The 23,392-nt window shown below is 42.4% G+C and overlaps 1 protein-coding gene across 4 annotated transcripts in view; it reads left to right on the top strand.

Moving 5' to 3' along the window:
- ACSM1 (acyl-CoA synthetase medium chain family member 1) overlaps positions 1–22,243 on the top strand; it is a 64,057-nt gene extending 41,814 nt beyond the window's left edge. For all 4 annotated transcript variants that reach the window (XM_086375472.1, XM_086375475.1, XM_086375473.1 and 1 more), the window contains 12 exons: positions 1,423–1,633; positions 4,480–4,687; positions 7,016–7,156; positions 7,917–8,076; positions 9,949–10,028; positions 12,223–12,346; positions 14,764–14,844; positions 15,406–15,507; positions 18,239–18,366; positions 19,283–19,382; positions 20,363–20,482; positions 21,905–22,243. In XM_086375472.1, the coding sequence (XP_086231598.1) occupies positions 1,423–1,633; positions 4,480–4,687; positions 7,016–7,156; positions 7,917–8,076; positions 9,949–10,028; positions 12,223–12,346; positions 14,764–14,844; positions 15,406–15,507; positions 18,239–18,366; positions 19,283–19,382; positions 20,363–20,482; positions 21,905–21,991 (1,542 nt within the window). In that variant the 3' untranslated portion in view covers positions 21,992–22,243. The remainder of the gene's footprint in view (positions 1–1,422; positions 1,634–4,479; positions 4,688–7,015; positions 7,157–7,916; positions 8,077–9,948; positions 10,029–12,222; positions 12,347–14,763; positions 14,845–15,405; positions 15,508–18,238; positions 18,367–19,282; positions 19,383–20,362; positions 20,483–21,904) is intronic.
- Positions 22,244–23,392: the final 1,149 nt, after the last annotated feature.

The raw sequence follows: 23,392 nt of genomic DNA, 5'->3' as shown, positions 1-23,392 counted from the left end.
GTCAACAGTATTCAGTTGAATTCTGTTTTTTTTTATCCAGTTTACCAACCTAGATCTTTTGACTAGGGCATTTCATTCATTACATTTAAAATAATTATAGGTAAAGATGACTTAGTTGATTTTTTGTAGTGATATGTTTTGATTTTCATTTCCTTTTGTGTATATTCCATAGATAATTTATTTATGGTTACCATAGGGATTGTATATAACATTCTAAATTATAACAATTTATTCTAAACTAATAGCAACTTAACTTCATTCACATCCAAAACCCTACTCTTTTCCAGTTCCCTTACACCTTCCCATATTATGTTACTGATTTCACAAAAGACGTCTTTACATATTGTGCACCCATTAACATAGTTTATAATTATTTTTTATGCTTTTGTGTTTTACATACGGTGAAAGAATAAAAAGTGAAGCTATGAACCAAAATTATAACAATACTTCTTTTATATTTGTCTGTATATCTATCTCTATTAAATAATTTTATATTTTTGTATTTAGGTTACTCTATAAAGTTCTTTCATCTCAACTTAAACTCCTCTTAGCATTTCTTTCTTTTTTTTTTTTTTAATTGCATGCCAGCGGCAAGGGCAGGCGGCAGAAGCCACCAGGTGGGCTCCGCACCCCAGGCACGCCACCCGAGGCACATGGCTGGGGGAGCGGGGGACCCCGCGGCAGCAGCGAGAGCGTTGGGGAACCCGAAGTGCCGGGCTCCACCAGCGGGAGGCGCAACCCGGGGTGCTCGGCTCCGCGCACCACTGCAGAAGCTCAGCGTGCTGCTCCCTCCTCCGCCGGGATCCTCTTAGCATTTCTTATAGGGAAAGTTTAGGGGTAGTGAAGTTTAGGGTTGGTTGGATGGCCTCACCAATTCAGTGGACATAAACTTGGGCAAAACTCTAGGAGATAGTGAAGGACAGGGAGGCCTGGCACCCTGCAGTCCATGGGGTCACAAAGAGTTGGACATAACTTAGCGACTAAACAACAACAACAAATTTTATTGAGCACATACTATGTGCCAGGCACTTTTCCTTCTAAAATAATTAATTTAAACTTTACTATATTCTGGGTAGTATTATTCTACCCTTTCCACAGAAGAGAAAACTGAGGCACAGAGAGTAACCTACTGTCCATGTGGAACAAAGGCAGACACATGGGAGAATAAAATTTTAAGTCTTCAATAAGTGACATGAAGGTTATTCATGGTTTTATGTGATTTAAGAGGAGAGGGTTACAGTAGACCAGGAGTTGGCTGGATCACACGTCCCCCCAACTTCTCCTGGCTCTACAAATGTTTTAACATGGGATCTCAGACATTGAGCTACACTCACAGGAATATGACTATGGTAGTGGATTGACCAAATTGGTGTCCCTTTCCTTTGAAGCAGGAACTAACATGTGGTATATGATCTTAACCAGGAGGGCAAGAGAAGTCCAAACCCAGCCCTGTGGTGGGTGAACGATCAAGGGGATGAAGTGAAGTGGAGCTTCAGAGAGATGACAGACTTAACCTGTCGCACAGCCAACGTCCTGACACAGACCTGCGGCCTTCAGACGGGAGACCGTCTAGCGCTGATTTTGCCTCGAGTGCCTGAGTGGTGGCTTGTGTGTGTGGGCTGCATCCGAACAGGTCAGTGACCCAAAGAGACCTTAGGACAGGCCTAGAGCTAATTGGTCCTGAAATATTAGGTGCTTCCTCTTCCCCTAACTTTTTTCTTCTTAATAGTCTTTCCTTCTGTCAAATTCCTTTAAATACTAGTTTACTCCTCATTCACTCTTTCCCTTATACTCACACCTTATCAAGCACAGTGTCGTAATTCTGCCTTCTTCCCTCTCTCTCTCTCTCTCTCACACACACACACACACACACACTTTATCTTACACAGTCTCAGACATTCTTACTTCCTTATAAGATTCATCAGTTATTAACATTTTGCCATATTGGATCCCCTCTCTCCAAGGGAGTCATTAAAGAATCAGTTGCAGACACTGTGACACCCATAAACACCAGATAAACACTGAAATATGTATCTGCTAAGATTCGAGACATTTCTTTCACATAACCGCACAAGAAGTCTCACTCTGATTCAATATAGTTACCTGATGTACATCCAGAGTCAAAATTCCTCAATTATCCCAATAATGTCCTTTATAGGATTATTTTTGTGCTTAAATAAAAAACCCAGGGTTTTTCCTGGCAGTCCAATGGTTAAGATCCCATGCTTCCAATGCAGGGTCATGGCTTCAAGGAACCAAGATCCCATGTGCCACACCGCACAGCCAACTGTTTTTTTTTTTTTTTTAAACAACTGTACAAAATCCAAATGAGGATCATGTGTTGCATTTAGTTGTTGTCTCACCACAGCCTTCTTTAATATAGAATGTTTCTCTACATACTATATTGTCTGTGTGACAATGCAATGACAGTTTGAAGTGCCTAAGCCAGATGTGTTACAGAATATCCCTCAAAATTTGTATTTCTGTTTCCTTCTTTATGATTATATTCAGGATGAACATTCTTTGCACAAGTACTAGAAGGACTTGTGTCTTTCTTGGTGTACCACATTGGGGATATATACAGTTGGTTTGTCCTAACATCAATGACATTGTTTTATCACTTTAGAAAGGTAGCATCCACCTTTGTAAAGGTGCATTTTCCCTTTGTAGTTAGTAAGTAATCTGTCATGTAATATTATGGGACTTTGTGAATATCCTTTCCCCAACTGTCTTTCAGTTTATGATTTGAAAATTCATTGATGAGTCTTGACTGAATTAAATATTTTAATGGTAGTTTTATATTAGGTATTTCTATTTATATCATACCCTTTACCCTTATTAGCCAGCACTCTTGTGTAGAGATTTTCCTTTCCCTTTAATGCTTGTCTATGCATTGACCTATATAATTAGTATGAGATTCATGGATTCTTTTTTGAATCAACTTCAGTTCTGTCATGCATATTCATACAGTATGTCATGTTCTTGTTCATATATTCTCTCTCTTATCTCCTCGCAAATAGTTGTTTAATCCATCAAGATCAAGAATTAACAGCAATGGCTGAGTGCGTATGGAGATGCCATGCCATCTGTATCATTAAGAGATGTTCCATGATTTATATCTGATCCTGTTCACACTGTCCACACTGTTCCTTGAACCTAGGGTAGGCAAGGCACAAGCTAAGGCTGGAAGGAGACTGGAGGAGCCATAGGAACTGCAGCCACGTTTATTCTCTCCTGGCTGACGCAGCAGCCATAGCATAACCTAACACAACACAACCTCTCTCCTGCCTGGCACAGCAGCTGTAGCAGCAGACACACTTATTTTCTCTCCTCTCATGGCTGACCCAGCTGGACACAGCTGTGATCCAGCAGTAATGCCGCTGCTTTTTAGGTGGAGTTCCTATCTGCACATAGCACTGAATCCCTGACCAAACGGGTGCCTCGTGATGCACATGTGCCATGCTATGAGTGATCTCAGCTGCTACACAGTCATTATTTACAAAACGTGGGGCAAGAGAGCCTGAACACACCGTCTTGGATAATTTGGTCTCTCCCCACCCATGAGAAATCCAAGACACATGAGAAATCCAAGACATGAGTTGAGACCTCTGGGATAAAAAGAATTAAAGAAGAATAGAAGTAAAGGATGAAAATTCTAAGAGGCATAGTACATGAAAATACTTAAGAGTCAGGAGTAGCCTAGATGAAGAATGGTCATTTTGAAATAGAGAATAGAGTTGTGTGACAGAAAGGTGAAGCGTGAGCAGTGCTCACTCCAATGTCAGGATGACGCCAAGAGGGTCTTCCTGGAGAGAGGGCACAGGTGTTAGCAAAGAGAAGAACTGTGAAGGAGAAAAAGTCAGTGCTCTGTGGAACATAAACAGGCTAGTAATACGGAAGGTGAGTAATAGGAAGACTCAGAAACGGGCGCCTGATGGAAAAATTAGAATCCAATAGAAGCACACAAAAGTTGAATTAATTGTTGGTGATGGGAGAAGGAAGGTAGGAAAGTTGAAAGGACAGTGTGGTTAACTTAGGGTATGAGGAACGAAGGAAACAGAAGAAATTCAAGGTGACACAAGAGATGTTCAGAGAAGAAAGTGAGAGGAGAAAAAATGGGGGCAGAGATGCAGCATCAGGGACACTGTCCTACTTGTGTCTTTCCCAGATCCCATGGGTAGTTGTGTCAAGAAGGACTCTACTGGCTAGATCCATCTACAGTAGAAAAGTTTAGGATAGGCTTTTCAAATTTTTAATGTGCATAGAAACCACTTGGAGATCTTGTTAAAATGCAGATTCTGAGTCAGTAAGTTTGGGGTGGGGTGTCAGATTCTGTGCCGTAGGTAGTACTGATGCTCTGGACCATACTTTGCATAACAGAGGCCAGCGGATTTCTATGCAGATAAACCAGGCCTGAAGCCCAGGGTTGTGAAGCTGTGAAAGCGAAACAAAAACAAGCAGTTTCCTTCCCATACCTAGGGATCATCTTCATGCCAGGGACCACCCAGATGAAGGCCAAGGACATTCTCTACCGACTACAAGTGTCTGGAGCCAAAGCCATCGTGACCACAGATACCCTTGCCCCAGAGGTGGAGTCTGTGGCACCTGAGTGTCCTTCTCTGAAAACCAAGCTCCTGGTATCTGACCACAGCCGTGAAGGGTGGCTGGACTTCCGATCACTGGTTAAGTAAGTTTCTGTTCTGACGAATGTACTTTCTGAGGAATGGCAGAAGGCCATTCACTTCCAAGTGCTGGTAGAAAATTAGCCAGTGGGAGGAAACTCACCAGGTCTGAGCTTCTCTCCCCAGCTATGTCACTGATTTGCTAAGCAGCCCTCAGTTCATTTACCTCTCTTAGGTGCAAATGTTTTTATCTATAAAATGGGGAAATTTAGCTTCTATGCCTCTCTCACTAATATATATATACTAATAATATATACCCTTGTGCAAAAGAGATACATAGAGTCAGAGGGTTATTGTGTTTCATTTTCCTTATAGGTGGAGAATCTGAAATATTTTTATATAAAAATTAACATTTACAGGAGTTGAATGAAAAGTTAAGATGAATTTTTAAGGTGAAACTTGAGACAGTGAAGAATGAGGCTGTGGCTGACAGGCAGCTTTGGGAGCAAACACTTTCCATCTCTTAGGGTAGGTGGCAATAGGGACAGCTTGAGGGAAAAGTTAGGGTAGTGTTGGAGGTAACAAAGACTCCCTCAAAACTGATTCTGCAAGCCTTCAGGCATTTTTCATATCACACACAAATCATGCTGGATTTGTTTTCTTAAAGTAACTCCACAGTTTTTAAAGCTGTTTACTTAAACCACAAAAGGCAAATATACTAGTGAAATATACTACACATCTTATGCTAGATTATAAAGAAAATTAAATGAAAATAGCTTAAACAAAGAAATTCATTTGAACTCCCTTAAATTGCCCAAAGTCAGTATGGTATCATTTCTCCACGAGAGCCAGTGCTTCCTCCAGCACTGGGATTACTTGCAGTCTCTCTGATTGAATACTTACAAGGAAACTTTCATTTACCATCATAATAGGCTCAAGAAAGAGACTCTGAGTCTAGGAGAAGCTCCCACATATCAAAGCAGTGATATGTGGGATATGAAGGAACCTGGTAGCTCAGCTGGTAAAGAATTCACCTGCAATGCAGGAGACCCCAGTTTGATTCCTGGGTCAGAAAGATCCCCTGGAGGAGGACATGGCAACCCACTCCAGTATTCTTGCCTGGAGAATCCCCATGGACAGAGGAGCCTGGCTGGCTACAGTCCATGGGGTTGTAAAGAGTCGGACATTACTGGGCAACTAAGCACACAGCACAGATTCTGCCTACCCTAAACCTAGCCCTAACCCCAACCACCTCAAACTCATGCCAGGTCATATATATATGTTGCTGCTGCTGCTAAGTCGCTTCAGTCGTGTCCGACTCTGTGCGACCCCATAGACGGCAGCCCACTAGGCTCCTCTGTCCCTGGGATTCTCCAGGCAAGAATACTGGAGTGGGTTGCCATTTCCTTCTCCAATGCATGAAAGTGAAGAGTGAAAGTGAAGTCACTCAGTTGTGTCCGACTCTTAGCGACCCCATGGGCTTCAGCCTACCAGGCTCCTCCGTCCATGGGATTTTCCAGGCAAGAGTACTGGAGTGGGGTGCCATTGCCTTCTCCCATATATATATGTGTATATATATATATCACTTCCATTCTCCCTAGCTTTTTCTTCCCCACCCCTCAACACCAAGTTTATGAGGTTAAATTCCTATAAAGGTAGTCTGTGGGGCTTTTCAGGTGGCTCAGTAGTAAAGAAATCACCTGCGAAGTAGGAGATGCAGGAGACGTGGGTTAGATTCCTAGGTCAGGAAGATCACTTGGAGAAAGAAATGGCAACTGACTTCAATATTCTTGCCTGGGAAATCCCATGGACAGAGGAGCCTGGAGGACTGTAGTCCATGGGGTCACAAAGAGTTAGACACGACTGAGCATGCATGGGACTCAGCAACTAAACAACAACAAAGCTAGTCTGTGTAAAAAACAAGGTTAGCAATGTGACTAAAAGCACAGTGTATGCATCAGACTGAGTTTGAACCCTGGCTCTGCAACTTGCTGGCTATACGTCTTTAGGTAAGTTACCTAATCATTCTGAGCCTCCATTTCCTCATCTGCAAAAGCATCTGCATAAAAGCATTACTTACGTCTTAGGGTTGCTCTGAATAGTGAATGAATTCTTACTTGTAAATCATATAGAGCCTTGTCCAGAATCATAGGAAATACTATTTCGGTGTTTGTTAAATTAAGAAATAATCCATCATATTTTCCCCATTTTTTAAAATGCAGAAATGTCAGGTCACCTATCTGAGCCTCCCATAAACTTTCTTTGATGCCTAATACTGGGAGTTACAAACCCCATTTTTCTAACTCAAAGCCTCATATTGTTTCTTTTGCTTCCCCAGAGAATGAAATAGTAAGAAACATGACTTCTGTCCTTTGTACTGAATTCCTTTGCAGATCAGCCTCCCCAGATCACATCTGTATTAAGTCAAAGACCCTGGACCCAATGGCCATCTTCTTCACCAGTGGGACCACGGGCTTCCCCAAGATGGCAAAGCACAACCACGGATTCGCTTTACGATCCTATTTCCCAGCATGGTAGGAAAGAGGGCACCAACTTAGAAGCTGGGCCACAGATACGGGGTGGAGTGTGCATCTGTATGTGCTGGGAAAGGAACTCTAGGTGGAATTGACCCCATCCTGTTTATTCTTTTTGCTGTCTTTGGTTCACACCCCTGAAGGTGTGAGTATAGGCTAGGTATGAGTGTTTGCTGACAGACACCTCTGAATATCAAAAGAGGAACCTTTGGGTCCTACCTAAGCACCTTCAGAGGAGATGTAAAGGAGTGAGTGGAAACAGAAGGCATTCTGAAAACCACACAAATGACAAGCCTCTGTGTCCCTGTCAGTGGCTCCAGGGTTTGGTGGGAAAGATAAAATGCTCCAGCAGTGTGACCTTAAGTGGCAGATCCTCTCCCTCCTCAACTGTGGACAAACTGGGCATGAAGCCCAATCATGAGCTCTTAGGGAAAATAATATCTGAAACTAAGCCACACTAAGCCACTTCCCTATCGGGGAACAAACACAGAGCTGAAGCTGGGATAACTATTTAGTCAATGTTAAACCAAACTCTCTCCCTCTTCTTCCCTTCCTCCAACTAATAATATTCAAACCAAACAATGTTCTATATATTTTCTAACTTTTTAACTAAACCAGGGGAGGAGAAGGCTTTTTGGAGACAGCTGATATCTGGACTAATGATAAACACTGAGTAGCAAAACCCTGAGGAATGAGGGTGTAAAGAAGGGGAGGATAGTAGTCACAATAGTATCTGAGGCCAACTGTATTTTGGAGATAGCAGGAAATTGTTGCAGCTGAAGATGTCTGATGTCTTCTGGTGCCTGTCAGACACAGGCTGGATTCTGGCTGCCTTGGGGTCCCTGCTTGAACCATGGACAGCGGGGTCTACAGTCTTTGCTCATCATCTGCCTCAGTTTGACCCTAAGGTCATTATAGAGGTAAGAAGATTAACCTTTCAACATCAACAAACTCCCAAAAGAAAGTCATTTCAAGCTCAAAAGTTTGACCCAACTGAGAAATATTTTATTTAGCAAAGAAGTCTCTTAACACAACCCTGGCTCTGGGTTTCCTAAAGTGTGAAGCACTAAATCAGTCATTGTATCAGAATTACATCAAGATGTAACCTTGAAGAAAACACACATTCCAAACCTTTCCCTAGACCTATGGATCAGACTTTGTGGACTTGGGAACCAGAATATAATTTCTGAGAAATGAAAGCAAGCTCAGGTCTCATGGACCCTCGCTCTACCAGGGCCAGGTAGCTGGAGTGTGAATGTGTGTGTGTGTGTGTGTGTGTGTGTGTGTGTGTGTATACTCAGTTTAATGATGTATTTAGAAACAGAGGCCTTGGAATGTGGCAGATCTAGTTACTTATCCCATGTTTGACATTTATTAGTGGCACTCTGAGCTTCAGTTTCCTTATCTGTAAAGTGGGAGTTTTAGTGGTTGCTGCCTCCAAAATTGTTGGGAATATTAATGAGATTATGTGTGCTTAGCCCTGAAAGTAGCACATAGAAAATACTCAATAAATGGTAGCAGTTGCTGTTAAGTATACCTTATGACAGTAATCAAGGTCACCTGCATGAACACCTTCACTGTATTTCTCCTCACCTGAAAATTGTGTCTCCACTCACTCCCCTGCTTTATATGTCAGAGGCAGACATGCCTCTTCACCTCTCAAAGTCCAGCTCCCACTTGACACCTGCTGTCAGTCTTGTTCTTTTCCCTGCCCTCTGTTTGGAGCCCCTCTCTATTAATCTTAAACTCTCTAAACCTTTTCTCATGTATTTTCAATCTTTCGCTTTTCATTGATGCTACTCCTCAGTCAATAAACGTATGCAAAGTTCCTCATCCTAAAAATATCTTCCCTTCACCTTGGTACACATTGGACCAACCCTGTCTTTCCTTCCTTAATGTCAAATTGTTCCATGGAACACTCTCCACTTGCGACAGCCACAGCCTCTTTACCCCGCTTGCTCCTGAACATTGCACTCTTCCAAGACTCTGCCTTCAGCTTTCCCTCCCTTCCAAGTAATTTCCTTCACTTCAGTTTCTCCAGCAGACACTTCTACTCAGGTGGCTCTCGAAATTACCTCGTCTTTTCTCTCCCAGATAATTTCGCCACATCTTTCTGCTGGTTGGTTAGGTCTATCTGATCATCCCTTCAGCAGCTGAAACTGTACCTTCCATTTCTCCTTCCCTGATCCTATATCAATATCTGCCTCTCCTTCATTATTTTCTGCCTTCATTCTACCAGTCTCTGAGGCATAAAGCTGCACAAATGACCTGAATCCCCCACCAGGTCCAATTCTCCTTTCCCTACAAGGGGTGTCCCTAAAGTCTCAGTGTATTTTAGACTTGAATTATTTCAAAGTATTAATTCTACAAATTTACTCCAAACTGCATTTGAAAGTTTGTTTACTATATTTTATACTTGTTACTTTCATGAATGTTTAATAATAAGCTTTTGAATTTACTTATTAATAGTTTCAATCTCTCTTATTGAAGATGGGAGATCGTGACTAAAATGAAAGATATGAAATTAAAATATTACTATTCATATTCACAAAACAAAACTTTACCTCCATCAATTTTCTGACCAACACCTCAACTTAGGCTTTCTTGTGTTCCCCCAATAGTACCTGACACGTGCCATGTATGAAATTCATGCTCAATTTATATATTGAAAGAATTAACAAATGAATAAATGGGCTCCCCTAGAGGAAAGATCAGAATTAAAATGCTAATAACAGATCTGTATCTTAAACCTTAATTGTGAAAATAAAGTTTCTTCTCTCCTCACTTTCTAGACATTTTTCAAATATCCAATTACCCAATGCCTTGCTGCACCTTCTGTATACCGAATGATTTTGCAGCAGAATTACACCAGGTAAGGTAGAAGTGGCTGTGGCTGGTAACAAGAATATCTGGGTACCATTTTAAGTAATCTGATACACTGAAGTCTGTTTTCAACTATGGTTCTTTGCGGATACTCTGTGTGTGTGTGTGTATGGTAAGTGTTGGTGGTGATAATTAGCAGCCAGTCTACCCAAATGAAACATTCAGTGAACCTTCATCGTTTTGTTTCTTTTTCTTTTTTAAGCACTTTTGTTGTGAAATAAACATACAGAAAAATACATAAGATCCACATTTACAGATTAATGAGTTGTTGAAAACAAAACATCTACGTAACTACTCACTGAAGTCACAAAAAGAGAACATTGCCAGCACCCCACAGCCCTTCTCATGCCTCCCCATCTCCCCAAAAGGAATCTACTATCTTGGCTTTTATGGTGTTCATTTCCTTATTTTTCCCTTAGTTTACCTCCTAAGGAAATATCCCCAGAAAAATTGTTCTATTCTACCCGCTTTTGAACTTCATGTAATTATACATTATTCTGTAGTATCTGGCCTAGTTTTTCACTGTTATGTTTCTAAGATGTGTCTGCATTGTTACCTGATAGTGGAGTCAATTTTCATTACTATAAAATATCATATTTTATAAAAGTACCACATTTTTAATGAATTCTATTAATGGACATTTGGATATGTTTCATTTGGGACTATTGATTAATGCTACATCGAATTCTTGCACATGTATAGTGATGCATAAACACACATTTCTGTAGAACTTCTCCGGGAAAGGAATTGTTAGGTCACACTGACATCGCACGCTACTTCTTTGTTTTCCAAAGTATTGAACCAATGTATGCTCCCACTGGGAGGGTAGGAGAAGTCCTATTGTTCCATATCTTCGGTAGTATTAGTTATTGTCAAAGTTTTAAATTTTGCCAACTTAATGTGTTTGTATTCTCTGGTTTTGTTTTTGCATTTCCACATGTTTGTGGATTATTTTTTAACTAACTTGAAATCTGTTCTTTGAACCTTATGGTCACTTATATAACTCTTATATAACTTACATAACTCTGAAAGTGAAATGGCTACTTCAAAATCAGAGCTAATGTTTCAGACTTAAGAGTTAAAATATTAAGGAGTTCAGTTTATTAAGACAACTGAAATACAGCTTGATTTTACTCATGAACCCTCAATCTAGTTGAAATATGTTTCCAACTTTACTTCAAATCTTATATTTCAGTCTCTTCTTGCGACAACCCCGAGAAGGTGACCAAACCTAGTTAAAGTTCAACCAGGGCTTAACTATTGACTCCACTGGACACTCTGCCCATTTTATGTATTTCAGATAAAGCTCAATAAGAATGAGAAACATGCGCTCAATGAAACCAGTCATCCTGTCCTTTACTACTGGCTCTGTTTGTACCAAGAGAGAGTGATAAGGGAGTCTGCCACCTCCCTCATCCCTAGAAGTTGTCCCAGCTCAGCACTATGCCAACTGGTACTAAGACCTCAATCCCATTTACCCACTTCCTTCAGGGAATCCATCGTTTTGTGATAGTTTCTGTGTCATTTATGGACATTTTCATGGAGAAATTGAGGAGAGGAGTTACACACACAACGTACCTGGAAAACTACTGCAAACGTTCACAGCAGACATTTCTGTTCAGTCCAGAATCCTTCAGGGCTGCTGCCTGTGATCCTTTTCTTTTCTTACAGAAAGCTCACTCTTCCTGATGTCCTGAGCAATTCATTTCCAACCCCTAATTTGTGTTCTCCAGCCAGAGAATAAACAAAAGCTCTTCAATTCATATAAGTCCACTGAAGGCAGTATAGTTTTATTATCATCCTAGCATACCCTTGGGGTCTTATCCCTCAGTCCTTATGGTTTATAAAATATCCCTTTAGCTACACATGTTTAGAATGAGTTCTAAGCACACTCCCCACCCCCATTAGATCAACATCCAAATTCAATCCTGATCTCTGTGATTTAACCCATTAGACTCACCACAACCACCACTTACCTTCTTCTAGAGGAGTTAACAGGGACCAAAAGGAAATGAGTGCCTTCCACTTGGATCTGACCATTAGTAAATGCCCAGAAGGCAAGTAAGAAAGTGAAGAAGTAGAAGGATGAATGATCCAGATGACAGTGCTCTTAACATCCCGGGCCTAAAGTAGAGCACCCAAGCCTAATCTGAGCCTCTGTTGACACTTTGCCTTCTGCTCAGTCTTAGGTTCCCCACTCTGGAACACTGCTGTACTGGTGGGGAAGCCCTGCTGCCCGAGGAGCAAGAACAGTGGAAAAGACAGACAGGTGTTCTGCTCTACCAGGCCTATGGACAGTCAGAAACGGTAGGTGAAATGTCCCTTCTGGACCGGTCAAGATGTGCTTATCCACTGACCTCAGGAGATAAGTTGCATCATGCTGAGGATGTGCAAAGGCACCAATGTGTGCACAGCATTGCTCAAAGCCAGTGGGAGGCTTCAGAGCTCTTAGCTAATTTATCCCAAACAAATTGACAGAAAAGACAATTCACAGCTCATCCATTTGTCAAAAGACCAGTGTGCTGAAAACTACTGGACAAAGACTTATAAAAGGGTCTAAGGGCATGGTGCCACTGTACCTGTGATAATTGGTTTAAGGGAGCCCAGGAAGGGCAGTGGGACAGATGGCATTCTCCAGAAACATGCAGGCCACCACCACAGAGCCTGTCCACTTCACCATCCCTTCCTAGGCAGCAACTAGAGGAGCAGGCAAGAACTGGTACTAGAAGTTCACTAGTTCATTTCTGCCTGTTTAGAGAACATAGAGCTTGGATTGTGAGACACTAGCATGGGGAGAGACTTCTATATGCACCCCCATATACACACAATGTAATCCCCAAAAGGATCACTAACCAGTCAGGTAGGCAGGGTCTTCATAGTATCATGCGTGTCTTAACCTCAAGGACTTTATCCATGATAGTGTGAGCAGGTACCTTTCTTCCAACACTTTCTCAATGCATTTTCTATGCTGGACCAAGCAATTTTCCCCTACCTCCCTATCACCCCTTTAGGTGACAGAGGGATGACTGTCGTCTCAGGACCTGTAGCAAAATAGATGTTCTAGACCCAATTCACTTGTCTGACATTATTCTCCAAAACAAAAATTAAAGAATCAGTTTTGGGGTCTGCTTCCAGGTCCAAGAAATGTTAAGACTCTAGGTATGTCCTTGCTGGTTTACAGTTTATATTCGGACAAGGAGAATGAGGTTAGAACTACACACCACACTCATGACACTTGACCATTTTTCTCAATGACTCATAACAGAAAACTCTCCAATACCTAGATGGTGCTTTATTTCACCAAACATTTTCACACCTGTCCACGCATCTGTGCAACATTTTCTACATGCCTATAGTGTGAACAGTGACAGCAGAGGAGAAAATGCTTCCTCTTCCAGGAGCTCAGACCCCAGTCCAGATCTCAGCCTTCCAGTTACAGGTTTCAAGACTGTAGGCAAATTACTGAGTCTTGCTGAGTTGAGCTTTCCCATCTCTGAAATGGAAATGCAATGCCAATCTTGCCAGGTTGTGACAAGGTAAATGGAAGGAACTATACACATTTCTGGGCACAGTGCTGAACTCCTACTGCATTTATGGTTTTCATTGTTGGTTTTTAGGTAGATATTGTGTTTAGATGCTGGAGGTGCAAAGATGGGTGGGACATCTCTATTCTCTGAATGCTCATTATCTACTGAGGGAAACAGACTAACAAAAACAAACATAATGCCCCACTGGCAACAATGGAAGTGTGGGGGAAAATACTACAGAAAGAAAATCTTCCAACTTACTTTTCTTGGGACCTGAATGATAGTTAGAAGTAGTTGTTTACTGAATACTTGATGTATGCCTGGCTCACACTCAAAAGCACTCAAAGTGATAAATGTTATAATTATCCTCTTTTGACAGAGAGGACATCAAGGGGGATTAATTGGTATGTGGCTAGTAAAGGGTGGAGTCAAGATTCAACCTGTGGTCTATCTGGATATAAAGCTCTTAACTTTAGCAAGAATGATATTTTGAAAGTGAAAGTGAAGTCGCTCAGTCGTGTCCACCTCTTTGCGACCCCGTGGACTGTAGCCCACCAGGCTCCTCTGTCCGTGGGATTCTCCAGGCAAGAATACTGGAGTGGGTTGCCATTTCCTTCTCCAGGAGATCTTCCTGACCCAGGGGTCGAACCCAGATTTCCCGCATTGCAGGCAGACGCTTTAACCTCTAAGCCACCAGGGAAGCCCAAATAATATTTTAGAGAACCGTTAAGAAGGAAAAAGCTTCATCAGGAAGACCAAAGGAGTAGGGCAGTGCAAAGGGGACAACATGAACTATGTGAATAATTTCAACACAACTCTGAAAAGTAGTTGAGGCAGCTCCAAGTAAGTGTTTATTAAATGGGTTCATGGCCTTCCTCTGGGACACTGACACATGTCCAGTATAAAGTGTGAACTCCACACCCTACATTATACGCCCCCAGCCTGGAGCTGACTCCTCTGCTTCTTCTTGGCCTCTCCCACTGGAATCAGACCCAGCATCAGGCTCAGTCCCAGTTCATGTCAGATGCAGTGAATGCCTGCTGACTAGAATTGGGTCAATGCCTTCCAGCTTCCCCACAAGGGCTCTTTGCACAGCATTAAATGACATTTGTGAGCATGGATGCTGTGTTTGATTCTTGAAGCTTTGTGATCAGCCTAGACTCTTGGCCAACTCCAGTTCTCTTCTTTTGTAAACAGGGAATAAGCTGTGGCACTCTCCGGGGGATGAAGATCAAGCCAGGTTCCATGGGGAAGGCCATCCCACCCTTTGACATTCAGGTTTGATGGGAAAGATATTGGCAGAGAGCAGTTAGTGTTTGGCTAAGATTAGACCATTGTGTGGCAGGAGATGACAGAACCAGCCATGCCTCCCAGTTGTCCTTTCTACTCTCTGCCTACATTTCCTCTAATTTCCTGGGGAAGTTTCTGTTGAGAAATGTCCTGGGCATGAGTGCAACGTTCTGGGCATGAGTGCAGCTTTCCGGGATGTCCAGAGGCCTCGCTCACCTAGCCTGGAGAAAGAGTACTTACTGTAGCGCTGGAGGCTCTCTCCACTGCTGGTGCTTTTAGTCTTTCCTGATCCATATTTTCTAGCTTGAAGACACATTTGGGATGTGTATATATCTATGAAACAAATAGATTCACCCATGACTTGGATTTCTCCATTTGCTGGCTTCAAAGACTTCTGACAGTTTTATTATTTTCTGAGAGGGCTCCTGTATCACAACCCCTTTCCGCAGTTACCCCTACTGTGTCACATGAATAGGCCAGGCAATATTTGAGTGGGGCAGGAATGTTGGGGATCCTTGCAGGGTGGGATTCACAGATCTCTTGCTCCAGATCATTGATGACAAGGGCAATATCCAGCCTCCCAACACGGAAGGAAACATTGGCATCAGGATCAAGCCCACCAGGCCCATAGGCCTCTTCATGTACTATGAGGTAAGAACACACCATCTGCTTCCAAACAGCTCCAAGAATCCTCACAGGGAGTTGTGTAGGTGATAACAGACTAAACTCAACTCTGCATTCTGAAACGTCTTCCATCTTCCTTTATTCACGCCAGGTCAATGAAATCTAATTAATCTCAAAGCTCTTAATCTCACATCCCTTTCTATCATAACCCATCTGACACTTACAGGATGACTAATGGAGTAGAAAACAGCTTAACTTCAGAACCAACAGACTTGAAGTCCAACTATCTCTTATGGTTAAGAATGTTGGCTTTGAATGGGTTCAAATCATACCAACATACTACCAACAGGATGGACACAAATCTATTAAATCTTGCTGAGCCTCCAGGGGTGTCTTTATCCCCTATTTCAGAGGAAAAAAATGCATATTGAAAAATTGACATGTTTTCCCCAAGACAAAATAAATGGCAGGATTAGAGCTCAAGGTGATGTGTTTTAGGCCCCAAACTCTAAATGAGAAATTCAGAGATTAGAGAAATCTACAATAAAGGAATCTACAATAAATATAAGGAAACCTGCTATAACTCTTCATCAGACAAACTCTGGCTAGCAGTGGCCACCGAAAGGAAATTCTTAGCTTCCGAGATTGACTGTGGAAGTGTAGACAAGCCCTGAAACTGATCTCAGACTCCATCTCCTTTCTGTAAAGTCACAGCCACTGGTGTCATTGTTGTCCTCACACTATGGCCTGAAGTGGGAAGGGAATCCTGGTTCTCTCATGGTCCTATGCTGAGAAGCAAATATGCAAGTCTTAGCCTTATTCTCAGTAGCACAATTTAAAGGTTGGATAAAAGAGAAATATAGAGTAACAGGCATACAGATCATCAGTCCTTAATCCTGTTTACAAGTTAGAATGATTTGAGGAAATATTTTTTAAATGGTAGGATCCAACCACAGAGATTCTTGTTAAATTGAACTGGGGTGGTCAAGAGAAATTACTTTAAAAAAATTGTACATGACGTATTTTATTTTGCAAAAATGTCTTCACATATGGCCACATCGATTTCTCCCATTTCACATGTTCTCATGGCAAAGAGACATCACTGTTCCACTAAGATTTGTTGATTTATATTCTGTTCTTTCATTTCCTTTTTCTTGAAGTAAAATATATACATACATGTAACATAAAGTTTACTCTTTTCACTATTCTTGAGCATACAATTCAGTAGCACCGAGTAAAATTTAGAATATTGGACAACCATCACCCCTATGCATCTGCAGAAAAATTTCACCATTCCCAGAAGAAATTCTGTTCCCACTGAACTGTAGCTCTACTCCCCTTCCACGTGCTTGTTCTATCCATTATGGAAAGTAATATATTGAACTCTTCCAGTTTTATTGTAGAACTGCGTATGTCTCCCTTGAATTCTGTCAATGTTTACTTTATATTATTCTGATTTCTCCCTTTATATAATTCTGATTTCTCCCTGTCAGTGTTTGCATCAAATATTTGGTACTAGGCTGTCAAATGCATATTTGCTTCTAAACATTATATAGTCTTGGTGAGTTAACCCTTTTTTCAATATATAATATCCTTTTCTTATCACTTGTAACACATTTAACTTCAAGTTTACTTTGTTTACTATTTGATAGCTATCTCAGCTCTCTTTTGACTCCTAATTGAAAGGAATGTCTTTTTCCACACATGTGAGTGCAGATAAAAAATCTGAGTAAGATTTGTGGATGGTATCAATATCAGTGTCCTAGTTGTGATATTGAACATTATTTTTGCAAGATGTTACTATGGGGAGAAACCATGTAAAGGTAGGTAAGATCGCTCTTATTATTTCATATGAAAGTGAAAGTGTTAGTTGCTTAGTCATGTCCAACTCTTTGGGACCCCATGGACTGTAGCCCGCCAGGCTCCTCTGTCCATGGAATTCTTCAGGCAGGAATACTGGAGCTGGTTGCCATTTCCTTCTCCAGAGAATCTTCCCAACCCAGGGATTGAACCTGGGTCTCCTACATTGCAGGCAGATTCTTTACCATCTGAGCCACTAGGGAAGCCCATATTATTTCTTATTCTGTGCTTAGTCATTTAGTTGTGTCCCACTCTTTGTGACCTCATGGACTGTAGGCTGCCAGGCTCCTCTGCCCGTGGGGATTCTCCAGGCAAGAATACTGGAGTTGGTTGCCATTTCCTCCTCCAGGGGATATTCCCAACCCAGGGATCGAACCCACCTTTCTCACTTCACAGGTGGATTCTTTACCATCTGGACCACCAGAGAAGTCCAATTATTTCTCATAACTGCATGCAAATATACAATTATCTTAAAAGTTTAATTAAAACACCATTTTCACAGTCTTTGTGTGAGGCTCAAATAGGTAATCTTTTGAGAAGAAAATTCATTCAGCAAACATTTATTGACATCTCCCATCTGTCCAGGCACTGTGTGAATGCTGAGCTTATAAGAGTGAATGAAATAAATGGAATTATACTCTAGTAGAAATTTTATTCTACTGGAGTACCACACAAAACTGAGTTGTTATTTTTTTTAATGCTCTTAAAATTTGCTTAGTATTGTTCACTATTTTACCAGTAGCATGCATTGAGTGCTTGCATGCAATGAAAATAGAGAGATATAAAAACTGCCCAAGTCAGGTAGAGCAGGATTTGAAGCCAGTATCTGAACCCTGTGTTGAGGCTCATCATCTCTAAACTCATTGCTTTCAACAAAGGAGTGCTGTTCTCTTTGCAGGATAACCCAGAGAAAACAGCTGAAGTGGAATGTGGGGACTTTTATAACACTGGGGACAGAGCAACTATTGACGAAGAGGGCTACTTCTGGTTCCTTGGGAGGAGTGACGATGTCATCAATGCATCCGGGTAGGTGTAGCTGACCCTGAGCCAGAAGGTATCACTCTCATATGCCTCGTGGGATCTAGCTTGCCCAGATCCTTCGTGCATTGGTGGTGGACTCTCAGACTTGTTCTGAACCATGGTAAGTCATCATGCAATTTAAAGGGACTGGGAAGGAAATCTTTACTTTGGTCCCTCTTTGCTGAGGGAGCTTATTCTGTGTGCTCCTCTGATGAAGCACACACCACAAAAAAACATAACAACAACAATAATAAAATTCACCTTTATGGAATATGTATTATGTGACAGCGCTCTGTGCAGTGTCTTATACAATCCACTTCTCAATGCTAGAAGGCAGCTGTGACTATGCCCATTCTATTTTTTTTTTTTTTTTAATTTTAGGGGAGGAGGCCCACACTGTGCAGCATGAGGGATCTTATTTCCCTGAGTGGGAATTGAACCTGTGCCCTTGGCAGTGGAAGCACAGAGTCCTAACCACTGAACCATCAGGGAATTCCCTTGATTATGCTCATTTTACTTGAGGAAACTGAATCAGTGACCAGTGGAGAAAAACTTGCCTGAAGTTTCCAAGACAGTAGAGGGTACAGCCCAGATTTAAACTAAAACGGTCTGATTCCAATTCTGTTGTCCCTAAGTCTTAAATAATTTATAAAGGAAATAAAATGACACATTACATAGTTTAGGAACAGGATGTAAAATTTCAACAAATGTTGAAGATAAAGAGTTTTTATGCCAGAGGAAGCTGCTTGACTTCAGGAATCCACATTTCAGTCCTCTTACACAGCCTTTGCACAGGCCTCTGGCTCCCTGTGACAGTTCCCCTCTGTGCCAGGGGAAGATGTATCTCTCCAAAAGGTGAGACCTGAGGGCCTGGGTCACCCTAGCCCTGGAATTTGCTCAAAAGGAACCATTGGTCCTGCAGATACCGCATTGGGCCAGCAGAAGTAGAGAATGCCCTGGCAGAGCACCCAGCGGTGGCTGAGTCTGCTGTGGTGAGCAGCCCGGACCCGGTTCGAGGCGAGGTGAGGAGGAAGACATGGGGTCATCGTGGCTGGGTGTGGGCCTGGGGAGACATGTCCATGCATGGTCCAGGCCCATACCTACCCAGCCTTGGGTGGAGGGAGGGCAGTGTACATGTGCACTTAACACTATGTGGACATCAGGGGGCACTGTGGCCTCATCTGTGACTGAAATGATGCTGATTGGGAATGCGGCTGCTGATGCCATCTAGGAGTTAATGAACCCTTTCTATGCACCAGTTTATTTATCCCTCACAGAGCACAATGAATTAATGACTCTTTTCATACCTTTTTACAGAGAAGGAAACAGAGGCATGAAGAGGTTAAATAACTTGTCTGGATTACGCAGCTAATGAGTGGTAGAGTCAAAAGGGAAATTGAGGACTCTGGGTCCAGAGGATACATTCATTGATTCAGCAAGTGTTCATTGAATACCTTCTGTGTACAATCCCTGTGAAATTAAATGAAGACATAAGTAATAATATGAAACTAGTAGATTACCAACATTTATTAAGTGCCAAGTTTTAACAATTATTAAATGTCCATAGAACTCTACCTACCTAGTGAAAATGGTGATAACAATGAGAGGAATGCAGATAAATTTAAACTAGCTTCATGTTTTATATGCATTATCTCATGGAATCTTTACATAAACCTGATGAAGAATGAACCCCTTTTCTCCCCATTTCACAGGAAAGGAAATTGAGATTAAGAGAAGTTAAGTGACTTTTCCAGGGCAAAAAGTGGAAATCACAAGTTTTCAGATTTCTAAAAGCTCAACTGTCCGTTTGTTTTTCCATTAATGTAATGAGCATTTACCCTTTGTTTTATTTTTGGCCACGCAGTGTGGTATAGTATGTGGGATCTTAGTTCCCTGACCAGGGATGGAGCACTGCCCTCTGCTGCAGAGGAGAGTCTTAACCCTTGGAAGTGCCAAGCATTTACTTTTTGAACTGAGTCTCCACGCTGGTTCTTTACTGCAGGTAGTGAAGGCATTTATTGTCCTGAACCCGGAATTCTCGAGCCGTGACCCAGGCGAGCTCACCAAGGAGCTGCAGCAGCATGTCAAGTCAGTGACAGCCCCATACAAGTACCCGAGGAAGGTGAGCGAGAGCAGCTGGGTGGGGTCTGGTCCCTTTGAGCGCTTCTGGGGATTCCACTGCCTCGGTCTCATAGGATGTTGTGTAGCTGGGGTGAAGCAGAAGCACCCAAGAGAATTAAAAGTTTTGCCTACAGAAGAAGCTTTTCAGTTTATGGGTGTTGGGGAGCCCACTTAATTGGATAGAACCTCTATCCTGTGTTAGAAACTCATCCATTGCTGGCTTGTCAACCTAAAGAAAAAATACTAGACAATTGTCCAAAGATATCCACGTAAATTATTTATAATCTTTCAAAATTTGAAAAAGACATCCAAATCAGCAACTTCCAAACTTTTGAAAAACATTATTTGTAGTGAAATATACATTTTATATTGCCATCCAGTATACATATATGTACATAACAAAGAAAAATTAGCAAAACGATATTTATCCTAACAACATGTAATACATTCTGATACTTTTTATTCAACTTCATTTGTTTTAAATACCATGAACAACATACAAAAAATGTTCAACAATAGATAAAGGATTAAATTATTCAAGAAATTTAATATTATTCTGCAACTTAAAATGTGATTTTTATTTTTAACATAAAAATATCATGACAATATAGTATTGAGATAAAAATGCAGGCTATGAAAGAATATATATAATACTATACTATTTGTTGGAGAAGGCAATGGCAACCCACTCCAGTACTCTTACCTGGAAAATCCCATGGATGGAGGAGCCTGGTAGGCTGCAGTCCATGGGGTCACGAAGAGTCAGACATGACTGAACAACTTCAGTTTCACTTTTCACTTTCATGCATTGGAGAAGGAAACGGCAACCCACTCCAGTGTTCTTGCCCAGAGAATGCCAGGGAAGGGGGAACCTGGTGGGCTGCCGTCTATGGGTTCGCACAGAGTTGGACACAACTGAAGCGACTTAGCAGCAGCAGCAGTTAAGAAGGGTTAGATGTTACTGTGGGTAACAAACAGCCCCGAATTTGTAGTGGATTGTAACAAGGAAGAGGTCTTTCTTGCTCATGCCACTTGTCCACCATGGCTTTCCTGGGGCCTTTGTTCCACATCTTCTCATCTTGGGACCAGGATAAAGGAGCAACTGCCTTGTAGGTACCCGCCAAAGTACTAGAAGAGATGCACAGAGAAGGTGGCCTGTCTCAATGATTCCCAGCTTTTTTATTAGAGGTGGCATACTTCACTCCTACTCATATGTCATTGGCCAAAGTACATCAAAGGGCTGCATCCAACTTCAGAGGGTAGGAGAAGAATCTGACAAAAATGGTGGAACCAGACTGTCCCACGGTGTCCACCTGTCTGGGGGTCTGTGAAGGGGCAAAGGAGGAGAGCTGCTGGGAGTTGATTGAAAATGATGGGGGTCAGGGGAACTCAACTGGAATGGGTTTGCTTTACCTTCATCCAGGTGGAGTTTGTCTCAGAGCTGCCCAAAACCATCACTGGCAAGATAAAGAGAAGTGAGCTTCGGAAGAAGGAGTTTGGTCAGAAGTAGTTGGCAATAACTTCTGAAGTCATCCTGTGATCTTGGCCAAATTCCTAACTGCCTCAGTTTCCTCACGATGGTGAGATGAGGAGAGGAATGTTGAGAGCGGTGACCTGAAAGAGAACCAGGAAGGCTAACATTCCAGCATTTTGGCACTTTTAAATTAATATCAGTCACTATCCTTTCTTCAAGTTCCCTGTTCCTCTCAGATTTCCCAGGTGAGCGCTCAGAGAGGAAATAAAATATTTGAGTTAACATCAACAGTGACTCTGTTGTGTGTTTATTTTGAGAAATCTTGTGCTAAATGCTCAGTTCAGTTCAGTCACTCACTCATGTCCCACTCTATGCGACCCATGGACTGCAGCATGCCAGGCTCCCCTGTCCAACACCAACTCCCTGAGCTTGCTCAAACTCATGTCCATTAAGTCAGTGATGCCATCCAACCATTTCATCCTCTGTCATCCCCTTCTTCTCCTGCCTTCAATCTTTCCCAGCATCAGGGTCTTTTTCAATGAGTCAGTTCTTTGCATCAGGTGGCTTCAGCCTCAGCATCAGTCCTTCCAATGAGTATTCAGGACTGATTTCCTTTTGGATTGACTGGTTTGATCTCCTTGCAGTCCAAGGGACTCACAAGAGTCTTCTCTAACACCATAGCTAAGTGCTGGCCCTCTGTAATTCCCAGAATCCCCATCAAAGATTGCCCCAGGGCCTGATTCTCCCTCCTGGTTCCAGAGACTCTGGGTGACCCCTCACACTCATTCAATGACCAGGAGCTGAAGGTCTAGGAGGACAATCTGTGGGGCCCCAGGGATCTGGCTTGCCTCTGCCCAACTAGAGAGTGAGGCAGGAGGCAGGGCATTTGTGGTGTCTAAGGAATGGAGTAGAGGGGAGGGCAGCCCAGCTTGGTGGCTACACTTCTCATCTGCCACCATCCAGTGGATCTGCTGCCTCTCCCCTGACTAATAATGCTGATGTTGGTGCTTGCAGATTGAGCTGGGGTCAGCACAGGTGAGTGAGAGTCCTACCCTCTGGGGACCCAGGAGTCCTGCAGGACTCCACCAGCTCTTCCAAGGGACCCAGGAGCTTTGTTCCCCAGCCTCTTCCCAGGGGCCCAAAATCCTCCCCAGACACCCCTCCTTATTATGCCATCCAGGGCCCTCTGATCCCCTTGGCCTGTGATTCTGTGAACTAATCCTTCACTCCATTCATCCATGCAGACTGAGACGGAACCACCAAGAGGCTGGAAGGAGTGGAGGCAGTTCAGTTCAGTCGCTCAGTCATGTCCAACTCTTTGCAACCCCATGGACTACAGCACGCTAGGCTTCCCTGTCCATCACCAACTCCCAGAGCTTGCTCATACTCATGTCCATCAGGTTGGTGGACCATCTTATTCTCTGTCATCCCCTTCTC

The sequence above is a fragment of the Bos grunniens genome, chromosome 25 (genome assembly GCF_055505025.1).
Source record: "Bos grunniens cultivar Pamir isolate PY7600 chromosome 25, Bosgru_T2T1.0, whole genome shotgun sequence".
Taxonomy (NCBI): Eukaryota; Metazoa; Chordata; class Mammalia; order Artiodactyla; family Bovidae; genus Bos; species Bos grunniens.
Note: the sequence above shows the minus strand (reverse complement) of the source record. Positions and strands in the feature narration are given on the sequence as shown.